The sequence below is a fragment of the Equus quagga genome, chromosome 14 (assembly GCF_021613505.1).
Source record: "Equus quagga isolate Etosha38 chromosome 14, UCLA_HA_Equagga_1.0, whole genome shotgun sequence".
Classification (NCBI taxonomy): domain Eukaryota; kingdom Metazoa; phylum Chordata; class Mammalia; order Perissodactyla; family Equidae; genus Equus; species Equus quagga.
Genome location: NC_060280.1, coordinates 31491163 through 31510544, shown reverse-complemented (window position 1 = coordinate 31510544; position 19382 = coordinate 31491163). Strand labels below are relative to the sequence as shown.

The 19382-nt window shown below is 35.2% G+C and overlaps 1 protein-coding gene across 1 annotated transcript in view; it reads left to right on the top strand.

Moving 5' to 3' along the window:
• GDPD4 (glycerophosphodiester phosphodiesterase domain containing 4) overlaps nt 1-19382 on the top strand; it is a 100137-nt gene that overhangs the window by 35976 nt on the left and 44779 nt on the right. Inside the window, exon 9 of the mRNA XM_046638233.1 lies at nt 554-710. Coding sequence (XP_046494189.1) covers nt 554-710 — 157 coding nt within the window. The remainder of the gene's footprint in view (nt 1-553; nt 711-19382) is intronic.

Here is a 19382-nt window from a genome sequence, read left to right as displayed (position 1 = left end):
CCATTACAGAGTTCTCCTAATAGGTATTTTAATGAGCAAGGAAGTGAGATTTTTATAAAAGCAGAGATTCTTCAAGGCAAATAGCAGATAACGGAACCAGGAACTTTTCTAATAATACCATCTGAGTGAAGGATCTAGGACTCAGGGCAGGTGCCTAACTGAGAAATGGGTCAGAAAAACAGAGAAAGATTGTGTGGATGCTTGTTTAGTATGGTTCTGGGGACCTCAGGGCCTTGCCCCATCCTAACCTCACTCACCTTGCTCTCAGGTCACTGCTGTACCTATTCTTTTCTTGATGTCAGAAAGCCCTGGATAGGGAAGCTATTCTTTACTATTATTATTATTATATATCACAAAATATTGATCTATAGAGCAGAAAAATATTGGCATCAAAGTGTAAATATCTAGTACTTAGTCCTTTGCTGAGATTTGGGAGGGAGTAAGGAGCCCTAGTAAGACTTGTGACTTTGATAGGCTTTCTGAAAACTCTATCTGCCAAGGTGTTTGAGTTCAGTCTACTACCCCTTTCCCTCTTTTCTCCCTCTGGCTGCAGTTATGATAGCGTGCCTTTTCTCATGCATGACTATGACCTGAGAAGAACAACCAATATTCGGAAAGTCATGCCAAATGCCTCCTTTGCACACCCTTCTTCTTTCACATGGGATTTCCTGTCGACTCTGAATGCAGGCGAATGGTTTGTACAACCACAGGTAAGACACATTCCCCAGCTCAACAAACTTTTAATAAATCCCTCTTCTGTACGAGGTTATGTGCTGCTCCTGGAGATAAAGACTTTAGATGAAGATAATCACACATGCACACAATTTTATTCCAGTTTGGTAGCAGCACTATAACATTGGCAGGAGGGTTTTTCTTGTAATGCAGTCAGTGTAATTACTGCTGTCTACATTCACTGGAAATTCTGAAAACAAACTTGTAAACCTGCTCTTGTCATGTATTTCCTTTTTATCCAAGCATTTCATAGACTTTTACAGTGGGCCTACCATGTGTATAGCATTTTCCTGGGCATTTTGGATAGTTTACAATCATAGATGAGGCAAAGTAAGAAACATATTTATTCTTGATTCCTTCTTCTTACCATTCAACAAATATTTATTGAGTATCTGTTGGATACTAGGCACATGGAATACAGTGGTGAATAAACATACATCCAGCCCTAATGGAGTTCACAGGATAGCATAACAGGCAATTACAATTCATTATAAGTGCTGAACTACAGTTAATTTCAGGTTGCTTAGGAGCACACAAGAACAACTTCTTTCTCATTCTGAGGGATGGGAATGGTGGATTCTGGAAGAAGGAGGTATATAGGCTGATAAAGGTGTGGTGATATTTAAAGCATGTGCTGTGTACATTGCAATTTTGAGGCAAGAGTGACTGGTTCTACTTGAGAGACTTGAATACTTCATGCAAACGTATCATTTGAGCTGAGGGAAGATCGTTACTAAGGGGAACCATGGGTAACGATGGTGGTGTGTTTCATAGATTACAGTATACTGGAGCAAGAGGGGATATGGGGGGGTGTAAAAGAAAGAAAGGAAGGGAAGCATGGAGGGAAGGAGAATGACAAAAGAGGGATAGGAAGGAGATGGAAGATAGATTAGGAGAAGAATCTGGGAAAACATGTTGAGAGAAGATTATAATAATGCTAAATAACAAGTTAGAGAGTTTGGAATTACCCTGGGTATTTTAAAGTGGGTGAAATAAAAGGTCAGATTTGCATTTGATAAGTTAAGCCTGCCTTCGTAAGATAGATTACAGAAAATAAAACAACTTGCATTTTCTAGCTTATCATATGTCTACGGGAAATCCATGTGACCTAGGTTTTACCAATTAGATATACTCATTTGAGACTTTGATTTTGAAAATAAACATCTGAGCAGGACAGAAATCAGGCATCTGTATTTCTAGCAGCTGTGGCAGCAAAGATGGCACGGTGTGGGGGTCAGCTGTGTAATAACTCTCTTATCAGCTAATTGGGTAATTAGGAAAATCTTAAGGTATTTTTCATTGTGTACTAAGGGTAGAATGGAATTTTATTTGTATTTGATGTTAATCCTGAGGACATATTTGATCCTTTTTCATGTAAAAGTAGTGAAAAGTAAATAGTTATAAAAGGATGGACTCATCCACCACAGACTCATTCTATTAACTAGTGTTAATATAAGGAATATCTGAAAGTAGATTTTTTCAACTGAAAGTAGTAATTAATGCATCTCCTCAGAATACTTGTTTTCATAGGAGTACATAGTCTATAAATGCTTTTTCCATGTGTGAAAACAATGGGATCACTCTGATATTCCAGGTTTCTGTGTGTATGTAGGCTCTGTATGTAAGTCCCATCATATACGAATAAATGGACACATACGAACTAGAGATGCTACGTTAGAATGTTTATATTGGATTGGTTAGGCATAGTTAATGTTTTGGCAAATTGTGTGTTCCAGATGAAAAGGCTCTTATATCTGATGTGTCACGTATGGCTTGTAAAAGTCTTACTTATTCTAAGTGGTAGGGTCAGATATGTTATTGCAATAAATTTTGATGGATATTTTTTAGGATTAATAGTTTTATTTTGGCATATTTAGGTGGTATGCTTGCAGTGTTTAGTTATACTACTACTATGGCTACTGAGGAGTATCCTGAAACCTCAGGTTCAGATATGGTTGTCTAGGACGCTTTATTTTTAGATTTGGTTGTCAAGCTTTCTTTGCTTGCATGCTGTGTGGTCAGAGGTGTTTGAAGTAGTATTGGCATGTGATTTAAAAGATTTGGATGTTTGGATAATTTTTCATAGCAAAGAAATTGGTTTTGTTTGTGAAGATTATTCTGTCACTCTTTTTTTTTTTTTTTTTTTTAAGATTGGCACCTGAGCTAAGAACTGTTGCCAATCTTTTTTTTTTTTTCTGCTTTATCTCCCCAAATCCCCCCAGTACATAGTTGTATATCTTAGTTGCAGGTCCTTCTAATTGTGGCATGTCACTCGTCATTGGATTATGGATTGATGATGGTGAGTTCATTATTATTTGTTAGTGTATTTATTATTCTTGAGATTACTTGTGAAAATTAAGTAATCTGATTGATTATGGAATAAAAATAGATACAGAAGTTCTGGGAGTTGTTCCTGGAAGCTCAGCTGAGTTCCTGTTTCTTCAGCAAAATCAACATTTCTATGGAGCTTTCTTAAATCCTTTTGTGAAGGTATAATTCTCAAAATGACAAAAATAAAATTGTTATGCATATAGTGAGCATGAATACAAGTTTTATTTAGCACATGAATGAGGGAACAAGCAGGATGACAAAACCCACTCCAAAAACAAGTGAGAAACCAACATGTATATAACTAGTGCAACAAAGAAATGCTGAATTTAGATTGCTAAGTTAGATACAAACCTAGTGTGTTAACTTGGTCAATATACTCTATGACAAAAAAGCCGTATCTTTGGAGTTATCTTCTCTGTCAAAAATCACTTGCATCTCTACTGGACAAAAATCATTTCTACTTTTATCAGTTTTTTGTAGGTTAACATCTAGCTTTACATAGTCTGGTCCTAATCAAAAGTACATACTAATTTAAACAAAGGTACATTCCCCTAAGAGTCAGATGTCTCTTAGATGGGCTTGTTAAAGAATGTGCTAGGCAGTGACCTTTCTTACTACCTGTAATTCTGGGACAATGTACAACAACAGATACCAGACAGTTTTCATAGGAAGGCTTATAGGTGTTGGTTCCAAATATCAGTTACATCTATGTCCTTGATGGGGACTGGGGACTTGTGATATCTGGTTGAATGGAATGGATTCTCAAATATGATCCTCCAGATATGGCCTCACTTGCACAATTTGTCCAATTCTATCCCAGCAAAAAGGAGGACAGATTTTTATTCAATTTATGCAAAGGACTGCATTGCCATGAAAAGTTGAGGCTTAGTAAAAGTATTTGTACCTGAATTCTGAGGAGTTGATGAGAATAAGATACTAAATACAAAGAATGTTTTGTACAAGCATAAGTGTTAGAGGAAAGTCAAAAGAAAATGGGTTTTCTTATGTGCCCATCAGATAATGGAATGTTAAAAATAGTACCAACAGAATTCCAAAATGAATAAGCATGATTAGATTGCCTTCATCAGTTCATTCAATCTGGCATACTTAATGTCCTGCTATATCTTGGGTTATCAGTGTGCTTTCACAAAATTATCTGCTCTTGGTCTAAAAATTTAATCTTGGAAATCCTGACTCAGTCCCCTAAAACAGATGGATTGGTGTCTACTTGAGGTGGCAATGTCAGTTTACACTGGGAAGCCTGTTTCTATTAGTTTATTCCTTGCCATATCAATAGGTAAGAGGATCTGTTACAGTCCTTTCAACTAAGATTTTAAGTCTAATCTTTCCAATTTCTGATCTGTATCTTATAGAAGAAACCTTCAGACAAGCATGGGAATAAAGCAGAAACCACTTGAGCATAATAAAATGGAATTTGCCTTCCTAATTTATTAGAGTAAACAACAATATCAGAAAGGAAGAGAATAAAGTCCTCTATTAGTAGAGTATAATGCATAACTATTTTTAAAAGATTAAACATGTGATAGGCATTGAGAACATGAACAGATTTCCTGGTACTTCCAATCCATTCTTTAAAACTTTTAAAACTGTCAAACTCTGAAGCATATTTATATTGTTATTTTACCTGCACAGTATTAACTGGGAAGGTAGAGGTTCCCTTTTTATATTTTACAGCTCCTGTCATAATGAGGACTTAATGAACCGGCAGTTTTTATAACAGTGTTCAGCTATGTATGAAACACGGACCTTTCTACTTCTGGCCATGACAATTTACAAGTACTGGACTTGTCCTCCTGTGCAAACAACTAGAAAACGAGGCAAAATATATGAAACAGCCATTCTCCGATGTTGGACAACAGGCAGTGCAGAACTGTGATCCATGAGAGAAGGGAGCAAATTAGGAGAGCCTATGATTGCCCTCATGTTCTGCCTGGAGGCACTTTCCACCTGTCACACAGCAGGAGGAACCTAAGCAAAGCATGGCTATCTTGTAGAATTGAGGAGAGAGAGACTGGATTTTGGAAAGGTCAAGGTGGCTGGAATTTTCAGGGAAGAATATGAAAAGAGAAAGAGCTCTCCAGAGAAAGGACTCCAGAAATCTACATAGGAGTCTGCTTGAGTATTTTGCTGATATCTAAAGTATACACAAATAGGGTGAGGCTCCTCAAGACTGGGAAAGGTACAACTAGGGAGCTTTTGGCTGAACTATTCTAAGAGCTCACATGGGTCTAGAAGATATTCAGGTTCTAACTAGCTATACTGGAGAGATTTTGTTGGACATCTGTGGCCTTCAGTAAAAACCCCAGAAAGGTCACACCTCAGTAATAGGGTTAAACTAGCCCTACTAGATTAAAGGCTATTTTAGACCTGCTCTAAAAAATATCAAATTGATTTGCTAACCTAATTAACTTGAATGTCTGGCAAAAAAACCCCACCATTGTACTTTAAAGGAGACAGCAGTATCAAGATCTGTGTAACAGTCTCAATGTCCAACATCCAATGATAAAATTACTAGGCATATAAAGAAGAAGGAAAATGTGGCTTAAAACCAAGAGAAAAACTGCTCATTAAGAAAAGATCCAGAAAAGACAGAGCTAATAGAATGAACGGAAAGGGACTTTTTAAAAGCTTTTACAAATGTATCAAGGACTCAAAGGAAAACAAGAAGATAATGAGAGCTATGTAAGATATAAAAAGAACCAAATAGAATTTCTAGAACTGAAAAACTACAATATCTGAATTTAAAAATCCACAGGATTTTCTTGAGGGATATTGGTCCACAGTTTTCTTTTCTGGTAATGTCATTATCTGGTTTTGATATAGTAATGCTGACCTCATAAGATGAATTGAAAATGTTCTGTCCTCTTCTATTTCTTGGAAGAGATTGGAAAGGATTAGTATTATTTCTTTCTATGTGTTTGGTAGAATACAATAGTGAACACACCTGGGCCTAGAGTTTTTTTGTTGGAAGATTTTTACTTATAAATTCAATTTCATTAATAGATATAGGGCATTCAGGTTATCTCTTTTTTCTTGAATAATTGTTGATAGTTTGTGTCTTTTGGGGAATTGGTCTATGTCATCTCAGTTGTCGGACTTATGGACATAGAGTTATTCATAATATTTTTTATTATCCTTCTAATGACTGTGGGATCAGTGGTTGTATTCCCTCTTTCATTCCTGATTTTCATAATTTGTAGTTCTCTCCAATCCTCTGTTTCTGTTAAGCTGGCTAGAGATATATCAATTATGTTGCTCTTGTCAGAGAAACAGTATTTGGTTTCATTGATTTCTTTATTGTTTTTGTATTATTAATTTCATTGATTTTTGCTCAAATATTTATTATTTTCCTTCAAAATTTCTTTGGTTTTGATTTTATCTTTTCTGGTTTGCTAAAGTGCAAACTTAGGTTATTGATTTTAGATTTTTTTCTTTCTTTTCTAACCACTGTTTCAACTGTATGTTGCATTTTAGTTTTTATTTAGTTCAAAATATTTTTAAATTTCTCTTGAGCCTTCTTTCTTGACCCATAGGTTATTCCGAGATTTTTTTGAATTTCCAAATGTATTCAGACTTTCCAGTTATCTTCTTATTATTGATTTCTAGTTTTAATTCTGTTCTGGTCTGATTGCCTACTTTGTATGATTTCTGTTCTTTTATATTTATTAATGTTCATTTTATGGTCGAGAATATGTCCTATATTAATGTACCAAGTGCATGTGAGAGGAATGTGTATTCTACAATTGTTTGGTAGAGTGTTCTGTAAATGTCATTAGGTCAAATTGGCTAATATTGTTGTTCAGGTTGTCTCCGTCCTTATGGATTTTCTGCCTATTCTATCAGTTACTGAGAGAGGAGTAATGAAGTCTTCAACCATAATTGTTGATTTGTCTATTTTTCCTTTCAGATCTATATTTGCCTCATGTATTTTGAAGCTTTGTTTTTAAGAGCATACACATTTAGGATTGGTATGTCTCCTTGGAGAATTTGCCCCTTTGTCATGAAGTGTGGTAGGCAGAATAATGGCCTCCCAAAGATGGCCATGCCCTGATTCCTGGAACCTGTAATATGTTACTATACCTGGTAAAAGGGTCTTTGCAGATATAATTGAAGTTATGGACCCTCAGATGAATAGATTATCCTGGATTATCTGGGTGGGCCCAATCTAATCACATGAATCCTTAAAAGCAGAAAATCTTTCTTAGCTGCAGTCAGAGAGATGCAACAATCGAGAAGAGGGAGGAGAGATTCAAACCATGAGAGAGACTCAACCCACCATTGCTGGTTTTGAAGATGGAGGAAGCAGGCTATGAGCCAAGAAATTCAGGTGGCCCCTAGAAGATGAGGATGCCCCTTACCTGACAGACAATAGGGAAATGGAAACCTCAGTCCTACAACCACAAGGAACTGAATTCTGCCAACAACCTGAATGAGAAGCAAATGGATTTTCCTTTCCCAGAGACTCCAAAAAGGAACACAGCCCTGCCCACATTGTGACTTTACCCATACAAGACTTCCAACCTACAAAACTATAATAAGATATTATATTTGTGTTGTTTTAAGCCAGCAAGTTTGTGGTAATTTGTTACAGTAGCAATAGAAAACTAATTATGATATAATGCCCTCTTTATTCATGATAATAGTAACTTATGAACATAGACATAAAATGCTTCAACAAAATATTAGCATCTCAAACCCATGATTATATAAAAAAGAGAATATATCATGACCAAGTAGGGTCCATCTTGGGAGTGTTAGATTGGTTCATATCAGTCAGCTAAAATCATTCTTAACAATGAGAGAGCGAATGTTTTTCTCCTAAGATTGGGAACAAGATAAGAATGCTCTCCCTTACCACTCCTATTGAAAATCATGCTGAAAGTCCTAGACAGTATACTTTGGAATGAAAAAGAAAGAAAAGCCATGCAGACAAATAGGTTTCAAAGGAAGAAACAAACTGTCTCTATTCACATACAACCTGATGGTCTGTGTAGGAATTCCAAGATAACCTACAAAAAAGCTCCAAGAACTACTAAATCAGTTTAACAGGGTCACAGGATACAAGGTCTATATACAAAAGTCAACTGTATTCCTATATTCCAGTAATGAAGAATTGGGATTTGAAATTAAAATAATACTATTATAATAGCATCCAAAAAAATCACATACTTGGCCATAAACCTAAAAAGATATATGTGCAGGATCTGGATGCTAAAAACTATAAAACAGTGATGAAAGAAACCAAGTGAGCTTTTTTTTTTTTAAGGTATCAACAAGCTGATTTAAAAATGTGTATGAAAAGGCAAAGGAACTAGAAGAAAAAATAATTCTGAAAAAGAACAAGGTTGTAGAACTCATACTACCTGATTTCAAGACTTATTATAAAGCTAAAGTAATCAAGAATTTATGGTATTGGTAAAAAAGGATAGGCAAAGATCAATGGAACACAATTGAGATCCCGGAAATAGACCTTCACCAAAAGAAACTAATTTTTGACAAAGGTACAAAGGCAATTCACTGGAAAAACGACAATCTTTGGAAGAAATGGTGTTAGAATAATTGGAAAAAATTTCAAAATTACAAGATTAAAAGAATCGTAACATAATTCACACCTTATACAAAAGTTAACTTAGAGTAGATCATAGAATTAAATATATAACATAAAACTATAAAACTTGTAGAGGAGAACATAGGAGAAAATCTCTGTGACCTTGGATTAGCAGTGAGCTTCTGGTTATGATACTGAAAACATGATCCATAAAAAAATGATAAATTAGACTTATTCAAATCAAAACTTCAGGGCCGGCCCCATGCCCAAGTGATTAAGTTCACGCACTCCACTTTGGCAGCCCAGGGTTTCGCTGGTTCGGACCCTGGGCGAGGACGTGGCACCACTCATCAGGCCATGCTGAGGTGGCCTCCCACATGCCACAACTAGAAGGACCCACAACTAAAATATATACAACTATATATTGGGGGAATTTTGGGAGAAAAAAAAAGATTGGCAACAGTTGTTAGCTCAGGTGACAATCTTTAAAAAAAAAAAATCAAAACTTTGATCTGCAAAAGACACCATTAAGAGAATGAATGATGATCTACAGACTGGAAGGAAATATTTGCAAATCACGTGTCCAATAAAGGATTTGCATCCAGAATATATTAACAACTCTTGAAATTCAACAATTAAAGAACAAGCCAATATTAAAAGTGGCAAAAGAGCTTAACAGACACTTCACCAAATAAGATGCACAAATAGCAAATAAGTATATGAACAGATTTTCAATATCATTGGTCATTAGGGAAATGCAAGTTAAAACCACAATGCAATAACCTTACTCACCCATTAGAATGGCTAAAATCAAAGAAACATAATAGCAAATTCTGACGTATCCCTCAGGAATGAAGGTGAAATCTAGGCCTTCTCAGATGAAGGAAAAATTAGAGAATTCATTGCCAGAAGCCCTCTCTAAAAGGAATGCTAAAGAAAATATCAGAAGGCAACTTGGAACTTTAAGCTGGAAGAAATGGCAACAGATATGGTAAATGTGTAGGTGAATAGGATGGACTACTTCTCTTAATTTTTAAAAAATTTGTGACTGTTAAAAGTGAAAATTGTAACATTTTCGTATGAAGTTTTCAGTGTATGTAGATGTAATATATAGAATTACTATAACATAATGGGGGGAGGGAGAAGGTAAAGGGACCTATATAGTTGTAAGAATTCTACATTTTACTTGAAGTGTTAAAATATTGACTCTAAATAGACTGTGAAAGGTTAGAGTAGGAAAATATTTTGTAATCCTTAAAGCAACAATTAAAAATAGTACAAAGAGATATAGCCAAATTATTGTTATATGTGCAGTTTATGTATATATATAAATGGTAAGTTTAAATGGAACACTAAAAGAAATTCAAATAGTCCAAAAGAAGGCGAGAAAGGAGAACAAAGGAACAAAAATAGAAAGGACAAGCAGAAGAAAATCATAAATTGAAATACCTAAATTCAACCATATCAATAATTACATTAAAAGTAAATAGTTGAATCACACCAATTAAAAACAGAGATAATCAGGTTGGATTAAAAAAAAACAGACAACTTCATGCTGTCTACAAGAAGCTCATTTCAACGATAACTGCTGTATTATTTTAATGTTTTATAGGTTAATGGTAAAATAATGCATAAAGACATGCCATACAAACACTGATCAAATTAAATCTGGAGTGACTATATTAATGTCAGGCAAAGTAAACTTCAGAACAAGGAAAATTATTAGTGATAAAGGAGGGACATTACATAATAATAAATGGGTCCATTCGTCAGGAACACAGAACAATCCTACATGTGTATGCACTGAACAATACAACTTCAAATTTTATGAAGTAAATCTGATAGAACCTTAAAGGAGAAGTAGAAAAATCCACAATTAGATGTTTCAACACTCTTTTTTCAGTAATTGACAGAACAAGTAGGCAAAAAAATCAGCAAATAGGTAGAAGATGGACTATGTTCTGGGCCATGAAACAAATTTTGACAAATTTAAAAGAACAGAAATAATATCAAGTGTGTCCTCTGAGCAAAATGGAGTTAAACTAGAAGTCATTAACAGAAAGATAACTGTAAAATTCCCAAACGTTTGATTTCTTTTTCTTTTTTCTAATTGGATAAATTTGACATGTAACATTGTGTAAATTTAAGTGTACAGCATATTACTTTGATACATTTATACATTGTAATGTTGCTGTTGTAATAATATTTATCACATTAATGTACAGTGTAATATTATTGTCCGTATTCAATATGTTGTCCATTAGATCTCTATGGCTTCTTTAGTACTTGTTACAGATTTGTACCCTTAAACACCATCAGTCTTATCCTCCCACCCCCCATCCCCTGGTAACTACTGTTTTACTTTGTTGTTTTTTTTTTACAGGTTTGACTTTTTTAGAGTCCACATATAAGTGATATCGTACAGTACTTGTCTTTCTCTGACTTACCTCACTTAGCGTAATGTGCTCAAGGTCCATCCATGTTGTTGCAAATGGCAGGATATCCTCATTTCTCATGGCTGAATAATATTCCATTTTGTATATATACCACATCATTTTTATCCATTCATCCATTGATAGGCATTTGGGTTATTTCCACATCTTAGCTATTGTAATTAATGCTGCAATAAACATGGAAGCACATATATCTCGTTGAACTCCTGTTTTCATTTCCTGTAAGTATATACCCAGCAGTGGAATTGCTGGATCGTATGGTATATCTATTTTTAATTCTTTTTTTTTTTTTTCCTGCTTTATCTCTCCAAATCCCCCCTGGTACGTAGTTGTATATCTTAGTTGCAGGTCCTTCTAGTTGTGGCATATGGGATGCCGCCTCACTGTGACCTGACGAGCGGTGCCATGTCTGTGCCCAGGATCCGAACCAGCAAAACCCTGGGCCACCGCAGCTGAGCGCACAAACTTAATCACTCGGCCATGGGGCCGACCCCCTATTTTTAATTCTTTTGAGGAACCTCCATATTGTTTTTCGTAGTGGTTGGAGTAATTTACATTCCCATCAACAGTGTATAAGGGTTTCCTTTTCACCACATCCTTGCCAGCACCTGTTGTCTCTTGTCTTCTTGATGATAGCTGTTCTAACAGATGCAAGGTGATATCTCATTGTGGTTTTTATTTGCATTTCCCTGATGACTAGTGATGTTGAACATCTTCTCATGTGCCTATTGGTCATTTTGATGCCCTCTTTGGAAAATGTCTATTTAGTTCTTCTACCCATTTTTTAATTAATGGTTTCTTTGTTATTAAGTTGTGTAAGTTCTTTATATATTTTGGATATTAACCCCTTATTTGATATATGATTTGCAAAAATTTTCTCCCATTCTGTTGACTGTCTTTTCATTTTGTTAATTGTTTCTTTTGCTGTGCAGAAGCTTTTGAGTTTGATGTAGTCCCATTTATTGACTTTTACTTTTGTCGTTTGTGCTTTTGGTGTCACATCCAAAGAATCATTGCCAAGACCAATACTGATGAGTTCCTTCCCTATGTTTTCTTCTAGGAGTTTTATGGTATCAGGTTTTATGTTTAAGTCTTTGATCCATTTTGAGTTAATGTTTCTGAGCGGTGTGAGATAGAGGTCCAATTTCATTGTTCACGTATTTCTGCAGTTTTCCCAGCACCATTTGTTGAAGAGGCTGTCCTTTCCACATTGCGTGTTCTTGGCTGTCTTGTTGAATACTAGTTGATCATATATGCTGGGATTTAATTCTGGGCTGTCTATTCTGTTCCATTGGTTTATGTATCTGTTTTTGTGTCAGTACCATACAGTTTTTATTACTATGGCTTTGTAGTATAGTTTGAAATCAGTAAGTGTGATACCTCCGGCTTTGTTCTTTTTTCTCAGGATTGCTTTGGCTACTCAGGGTCTTTTGGGGTTCCACACAAATTTTAGGATTGTTTCTTCTATTTCTGTGAAGGATGCATTTTAGTATTTTGATGAGAATTGCACTGAATCTGTAGATGGCTTTGGGTAGTATGGCCAGTTTAACAGTATTAATTCTTCCTATCTGTAAACATGGGATGTCTTTCCATTTGTTCGTGTCTTCTTCCATTTCTTTTCGCAAAGTCTTCTAGTTTTCATTGTACAGATCTTTCACTTCCTTGGCTAAATTTATTCCTAAGTATTTTATTGTTTTTGATGCTATTGTGAATGGGATAGATTTCTTTATTTCTTTTTCCAGTGCTTCATCATTAGTGTAAAGGAATGCAACTGATTTTGATATGTTGATTTTGTGTACTGCCACTTTACTGAAATCATTGATTAGTTCCAACAGTTTTTTGGTTGTCTCTTTGGAACTTCCTATATATGAGATCATATCAGCAAATGGCAACAATTTTACTTCTTTCCAGTTTGGATGCCTCTTATTTCTTGGTCTTGCCTAATCGCCCTAGCTGGGACTTCCAGTATTATATTGAATAGGAGTAGTGAGAGTGGGCATCCTTGTCTTGTTCCTTAGAGGAAACACTTTCAATTTTTCTCCATTGAGTATAGTATTAGCTGTGGATTTGTCATATATGGCCTTTATTATGTTGAGATATATTCCTTCTATCTCCAGTCTGTTAAGGGTTTTTAATCGTGGAAGGATATTGTATTTTGTCAAATGCTTTTTCCGCATCTTTTGAGATGATCATGTGATTTTTATCTTTCATTTCATAGATGTGATGAATTACTTTTATTGATTTGCATATGTTGAACCATCCTCGCTTCCCAGGCATAAACCCCACTTGGTCGTGGTGTATATTCCTTTTGATGTGTTCTTGAATTCAGTTTGCTATTATTTTGTTTAGAATTTTTACATCTATATTCATCAGGGATATTGTTTTTCTTTTCTTTTGGTATCCTTATCTGGTTTTGGTACCAAGGTAATGCTGGCTTCATAGAATGAGTTTGGAAGTGTTCCCTCTTCCTCAATATTTTGGGAGTTTGAGGAGGATTGGTGTTAATTCTTCTTTAAATGTTTGATGGAATTTACCAGTGAAGCTGTCTGGTCCTGGAGTTTTCTGTGTTGGGAGCTTTTTGATTACTGACTCAATCTCTTGATTCATTATTGGTCTGTTCAGATGTTCTATTTCTTCCTGATTCAGTCTTGGTAGGTTGTGTGTTTCTAGAGATGTATTTATTTCTTCTAGATTATGTAATTGGTTAGCATATAATTGTTTATAGTTGTCTCTTATGATTCTGTCTGTTTCTGTAGTATCAGTTATAATGTCTCCTCTTTCATTTCTAATTTTATTTGAGTCTTTTCTCTTTTTCTTAGTTAGTCTAGCTAAGACTAACTTTATCTTTTCAAAGAATCAGCTTTTAATTTTGTCGATCCTTTCTATTGTTTTTCTGGTCTCTATTTCATTCATTTCTGCTCTAAATTTTATTTCCTTCCTTCTGCTAACTTTGGGCTTAATTTGTTCCTCTTTTTCTAGTTCCTTGAGGTGTAAAGTTAGGTTGTTTATTTGAGATCTTTCTCATTTCTTAATATATGCATTTATTGCTATAAATTTTCCTCTCAGAGCTGCTTTTGCTGCATCCTATACAATTTTATATGTTGTATTTTCATTTGATTTGAGAAAAAAAATTTCCCTTTTGATTTCTTCTTTGACCCATTGGTTGTTGAGAAGTGTGTTGTTTAGTTTCCACATATTTGTAGATCAACTCACTTTCCTGTTACTGTTGATTTCTAATTTCATACCATTGTGGTCAGAGAAGATAGTTGTTATGATTTCAGTCTTCTTAAACTTGCTAAAATTTGTTTTGTGGCCTATCATATGTTCCATCCTGGAAGATGTTGTATGTGCACTTGAGAAGAACGTGTATTCTGCTGCTGTTGGATGGAATGTTCTATGTATGTCTGTTAAGTCCATTTGTTCTAAAGTTTGGTTCAATTCCATTTCCTTATTGATTTTCTATCTGGATGATCTATCCATTGCTGATAGTGGGGTACTGAGGTCCCCTACTAGTATTGTATTGTTGTCTATTTTCTTTAAGATCTATTAGTATTTGATTAATATATTTTGGTGCTTGGGCATTGGGAGCATATACATTTATGATTGTAATATCTTCTTGATGTAGTGACCCCTTTATCATTATATAATGACTTTCTTTGTCTCTTGTTGCCATTTTTGGCTTGAAATCTATTTTGTCTCATATAAGCATGGTTGCACCTGCTTTCTTCTGGTTAACATTTGCTTGGAGTATCATCTTTTACCCCTTCACTTTGAGCCTATGTGTGTCTTTAGAGCTGAAATGAGTCTCCTAATAGCAGCATATAGTTGGGTCTTATTTTTTAATTCACCCAGCCACCCTGTGCCTTTTGATTGGTGAGTTCAGTCCATTTGCATTTAGGGTGATTATTCATACATAAAGACTTACTATTGCCATTTTATCTTTTGTTTTCTTCTTATTTCTTAATCTCCCTTGTCTCTTTTTTCTTGTATTTCTGACTACCTTTAAAAATTGGTGGTTTTCCATGATGGTTTACTGAGTTTCCCCTTTTTTTATATTTCTTGTCTCTACTCTAGATTTTGTTTTTTCTGGTTACCACGAGGTTTGCATAAAATGTCTCATAGATAACATAGGCCCTTTTCTGCTGATACCAACTTACGTTCATTTGCCTAACAGCTTCAATCCTTTTATTCCTCCTCTTTTATATTTTTGCTGTTGGAAACTCTCTGTTTTTATGCTGCAAGTTCATTACAAAATTGTAGTAGCTATAGTTATTTTTAATGCTCTTTTCCTTTAACCTTTATGCTATGATTAAATGTTTAATATTGTATTCTAAAGTAGAGTTACAGTCTTCTGATTCTCTTTATCACCTTACTCAGAGTTTTTGTGTACATCTCTCTTTTTGTTTCAGGTAGAAGAGCTCCTTTCAACATTTCTTGTAAGGCAGTTCTAGTGGTGGTGAACTCCCTCAGTTTTTATTTATCTAGGAAAGACTTTATTTCTCTTTTGTACCTGAAGAATAACTTTACTGGAGTATTCTGGGCTGGAAAGTTTTATCTTTTAGTAGTTTGAATATGTCATTCCACTCTCTGTCTTCGCCTGTAGAGTTTCTGCTGAGAAATCTGCTAGTAGTCTAAAGGTGTTCCTTTGTAGGTTACTTCCACCCCCCACCCCCCAGCTGCCTTTAAGATTCCTCCTTTATCAATCACTTTTGACAGCTTCATTGCAATGTGTCTTGGAGAAGATCTTTCTGCATTGAGATAATAAAGTGATCTATTTGCTTCATGGACTTATATCTCCAGTTCTTCCCCAGATTTGGGAAGTTCTCAACTATTATTTCTTTAAATAAACTCTCTGCCCCCTTTTCCTTGTCTCCTTCTGGTATACCCATTATTCTTATATTGGCTTTCTTAGTGGAGTCTCATAGCTTTTGTAGGCTTTCTTCACTTTTTAAAAATCTTAATTATCTCTCCTTTTCCACCTGAATCATTTCTAGATTCCTGTCTTCCAGCTCCCTTATTCTCTCTTCTATATAATCTGCTGTATTTCCAGTGCTTTCTCTAATGCATTCTTCATCTTATTTATTGAGTTCCTCAGCTCCAGAATTTCTGTTTGATTCTTTTTTTAAATTGGAAAATTCCAAAATATTTTTAAAAACATGTCTCTAAATAACCCATATATCAAAGAGGAAATTTCAAGGAAAGTTAGATAAATTTTTGAACCGAATGAAAATAAAAATACAACATATTCAAATTGGTGGAATACAACTAAAGCACCGCTTACATGAAAACCCTGGGATTATCTGCTTAATTAGAAAAGTGTCTCAAATCAATAAGAAAAAGAAGAACAAATTAAATCCAAAGTAAGCAGAAGAAAATAATAAAGAGCAGAAATCAATGAAATGGAAACAGAGAAATAGAAAACATCAATGAAACAAAAGCTTATTCTTTTTTTTTTTCCTGAGGAAGATTGGCCCTGAGCTAACATCTGTACCAGTCTTCCTCTATTTTGTATGTGGGTTGCCGCTACAGCATGGCTGATGAGTGGTATAGATCTATGTCTGGGATCTGAACCCCTGAACCCAGGCCACCAAGGCAGTGTGTGCTGAACTCAGCTACTACGCCACACAGCCAGCCCCAAAAGTTTATTCTTTGAAGAGATAAACAACATTGATAAACCTCTAGCCAACTGACCAAGACACAAAGATAGAAAACACAAATTTCCAATATTAGGAATGAAGGAAGGTTCATCGATATAGACCCTCCAGACATTAAAAAGGATAATAATGAAATATGATGAACAGTGAAACTGGCTCATATTGGCTTACAAGAGCCAATTATTACATTTCGGCACTTTTGGAACCAGTTGTTAAACCAGTATGAAATTAGGTGTGGCTGTAGTATTTAAGCAACAAAATTTGGCAAACACTACAAATCAGGTCTTTATATTCCTGGAGAGCCTGTTGTTAAACATTTAGAAGCATGCCATTGTCTATGAATAACTCTATGTTTATAATTCTGACAATTTAGATAAAATGAAACAATTCTTTGAAAGACACAAAATACCAAAACTCACCGAAGTACATAACCTAAATAGTCCTGTACCTATTAAAGAAATTGTATTTGTAGTTTAAAAACTTCCAACAGAAAACTCCAAGTGCAGATGTTTTCACGGTGAATTCTGCCAAATGCACAAGGAAGAAATAATACCAATTCTACAGATATCTCCCAGAAAATAGAAAAGGAGAGAATAATTCCCAGTGCATTTTTATGAGGCCAGCGTTTCTCTGATAACAAATTCACAAAAAGGCATTTCAAGAAATCTTGAGACTTATATCCCTTGTGAATACAGATGCAAAACTCAACAAAATATTAAGAGACTGAATCCAGCAGCATATAAAAAGAATAATATGTCATGATCAAAGGGGTTTTATCTTGAGAATGTAAGGCTGGTTCACAGTTAAAATCAATGAATTTAACCATGTTAACATACAGAAAGAAGAAAAGCATATAATAATCTCAGTACATGCAGAAAAATCATTTTACAAAACTCAGCTTCCATTTTTGATAAAAACTCTCATAGAACTAAATATAGAAAGGAACTTCCTTAACTTGATAAAGGTATTCTCCAGTATATCTACAGCTAGCACACACTTAATGGTGAAAGACAACTCATTCTCTGTAAGACCTGGAAAAAGGAAGGATGTCTCACTACTCCTATTCACCATCATATTGTAAGTCCTAGCCAGTGCAATAAGGGAGGAAAAAGGCATACAGATTGGGAAAGAAAGAAATAGAACTATTTCTGTTTGCAGAGGACCTGATTGTATATGTATCAAATCTCAAGGGATCTACAAAAAATATCCAAGAACTAATAGGTGAGTTTAGTAAGGACACAGGAAACAAGGTCAATATTTAAAGAAAAAACAAAACCAAAAAAACCTGAATCTAATCAGGGAAGACTTCTGGTCTCAACTTGAACATGTAAAGAGTTTGGAAGTTGTTGCTCACACCCTTAAAACAAGAAAAAACCCAAACTGAAAATCAGTGATTTTTCTTAGATCCATCAGAGAATTGAAGTCACAGGGTAAACCACCACTCCAAAATCTGGAGAGACAGGTGACTACAGAGGATCACAGACAAGATCAGCTTACCAGAAGCAGAGACCATTGGAGCCAGTAACTGGTAGGAACAGTTTAAATAAGTGGTTATTGTAACTAATTGCTGGAGGCTGAGTGTGGACCACCTTGAGAATTAAAAACCTCTGGGGGCCTAGTTTTATATAGGGCCCCACACTTTTGTGGGTTTTACCTCCAGGAATTCCATCAGGTTCTTGTAGTGAAGATCATGGAACAAAATCTCTCCTGTTTTGGGCAGGAGGAGGAGAAAAGTAGCACTTTTAAAATAGATCCAGAATGTTCTCCATTACAAAGGCCTAGTCTCCAGGGCGAACCACTTTACGAGAACCTTATCTAACATGTGGGGAGGGTAATTAGTCAACTCCAGCCCCCTCCAGCCTTCCTGTCTCATATAAGGGTAGAGAAAAAAAGACTAAAAATATGCTTCTGAAAGTCATAGCCCAAAGACTCAGACCCACTAAACAACTAAGATTTAATAAAAGATTGTAGACCACTTCCCTTCCCCAGCACCTTACCACTACAAGAACAGGGCTTCAGATAATAATAGTGGATTACAACTGAGTGAGCTGCCACACAGACTCTGTTTAAGAAGGAGTTCTTAAGGAACCCAAAGACAATAGGAGAGGAAACAAAACAAAATAAGGAAACTGAATCCTCTGTGTACCTATAGCTATAGCAAACATTAAACACAGTCCAGGTCCTAGCAAGATTAATACAAAACCTCACCCTAAAAGCATAATTATCTCAGTTCCTATTACCCATTGGCTCATGTCTAGCTTCCAGCAAAAAAATGTATAAGATATGCTAAAATACAAGAAAGAAAACACAGTATGAAGAGACAAAGCAAACATCAGAACCAGATTTGGATATAACACAGATTTGGGAATTACCAGATAGAGAATTTAAAATAACTCTGATTAATATATTAAGGGCTCTAATGGAAAAAGTAGACAACATGCAAGAAAACATAGGTAATGTCAGCAGAGAGATGGAAACTCTAAGAATCAAGAGGAAGGGCTAAAAATCAAAAACATTCAACAGAAATGAAGAATGCCTTTGATGGGCTTATCAGTAGACTGGACATGGATAAGGAAAGAATCAGTGATCTTGAAGATACGTGACTAGAAACTGAAATGCAAAGAGAAAAATGAATAAAAAGAA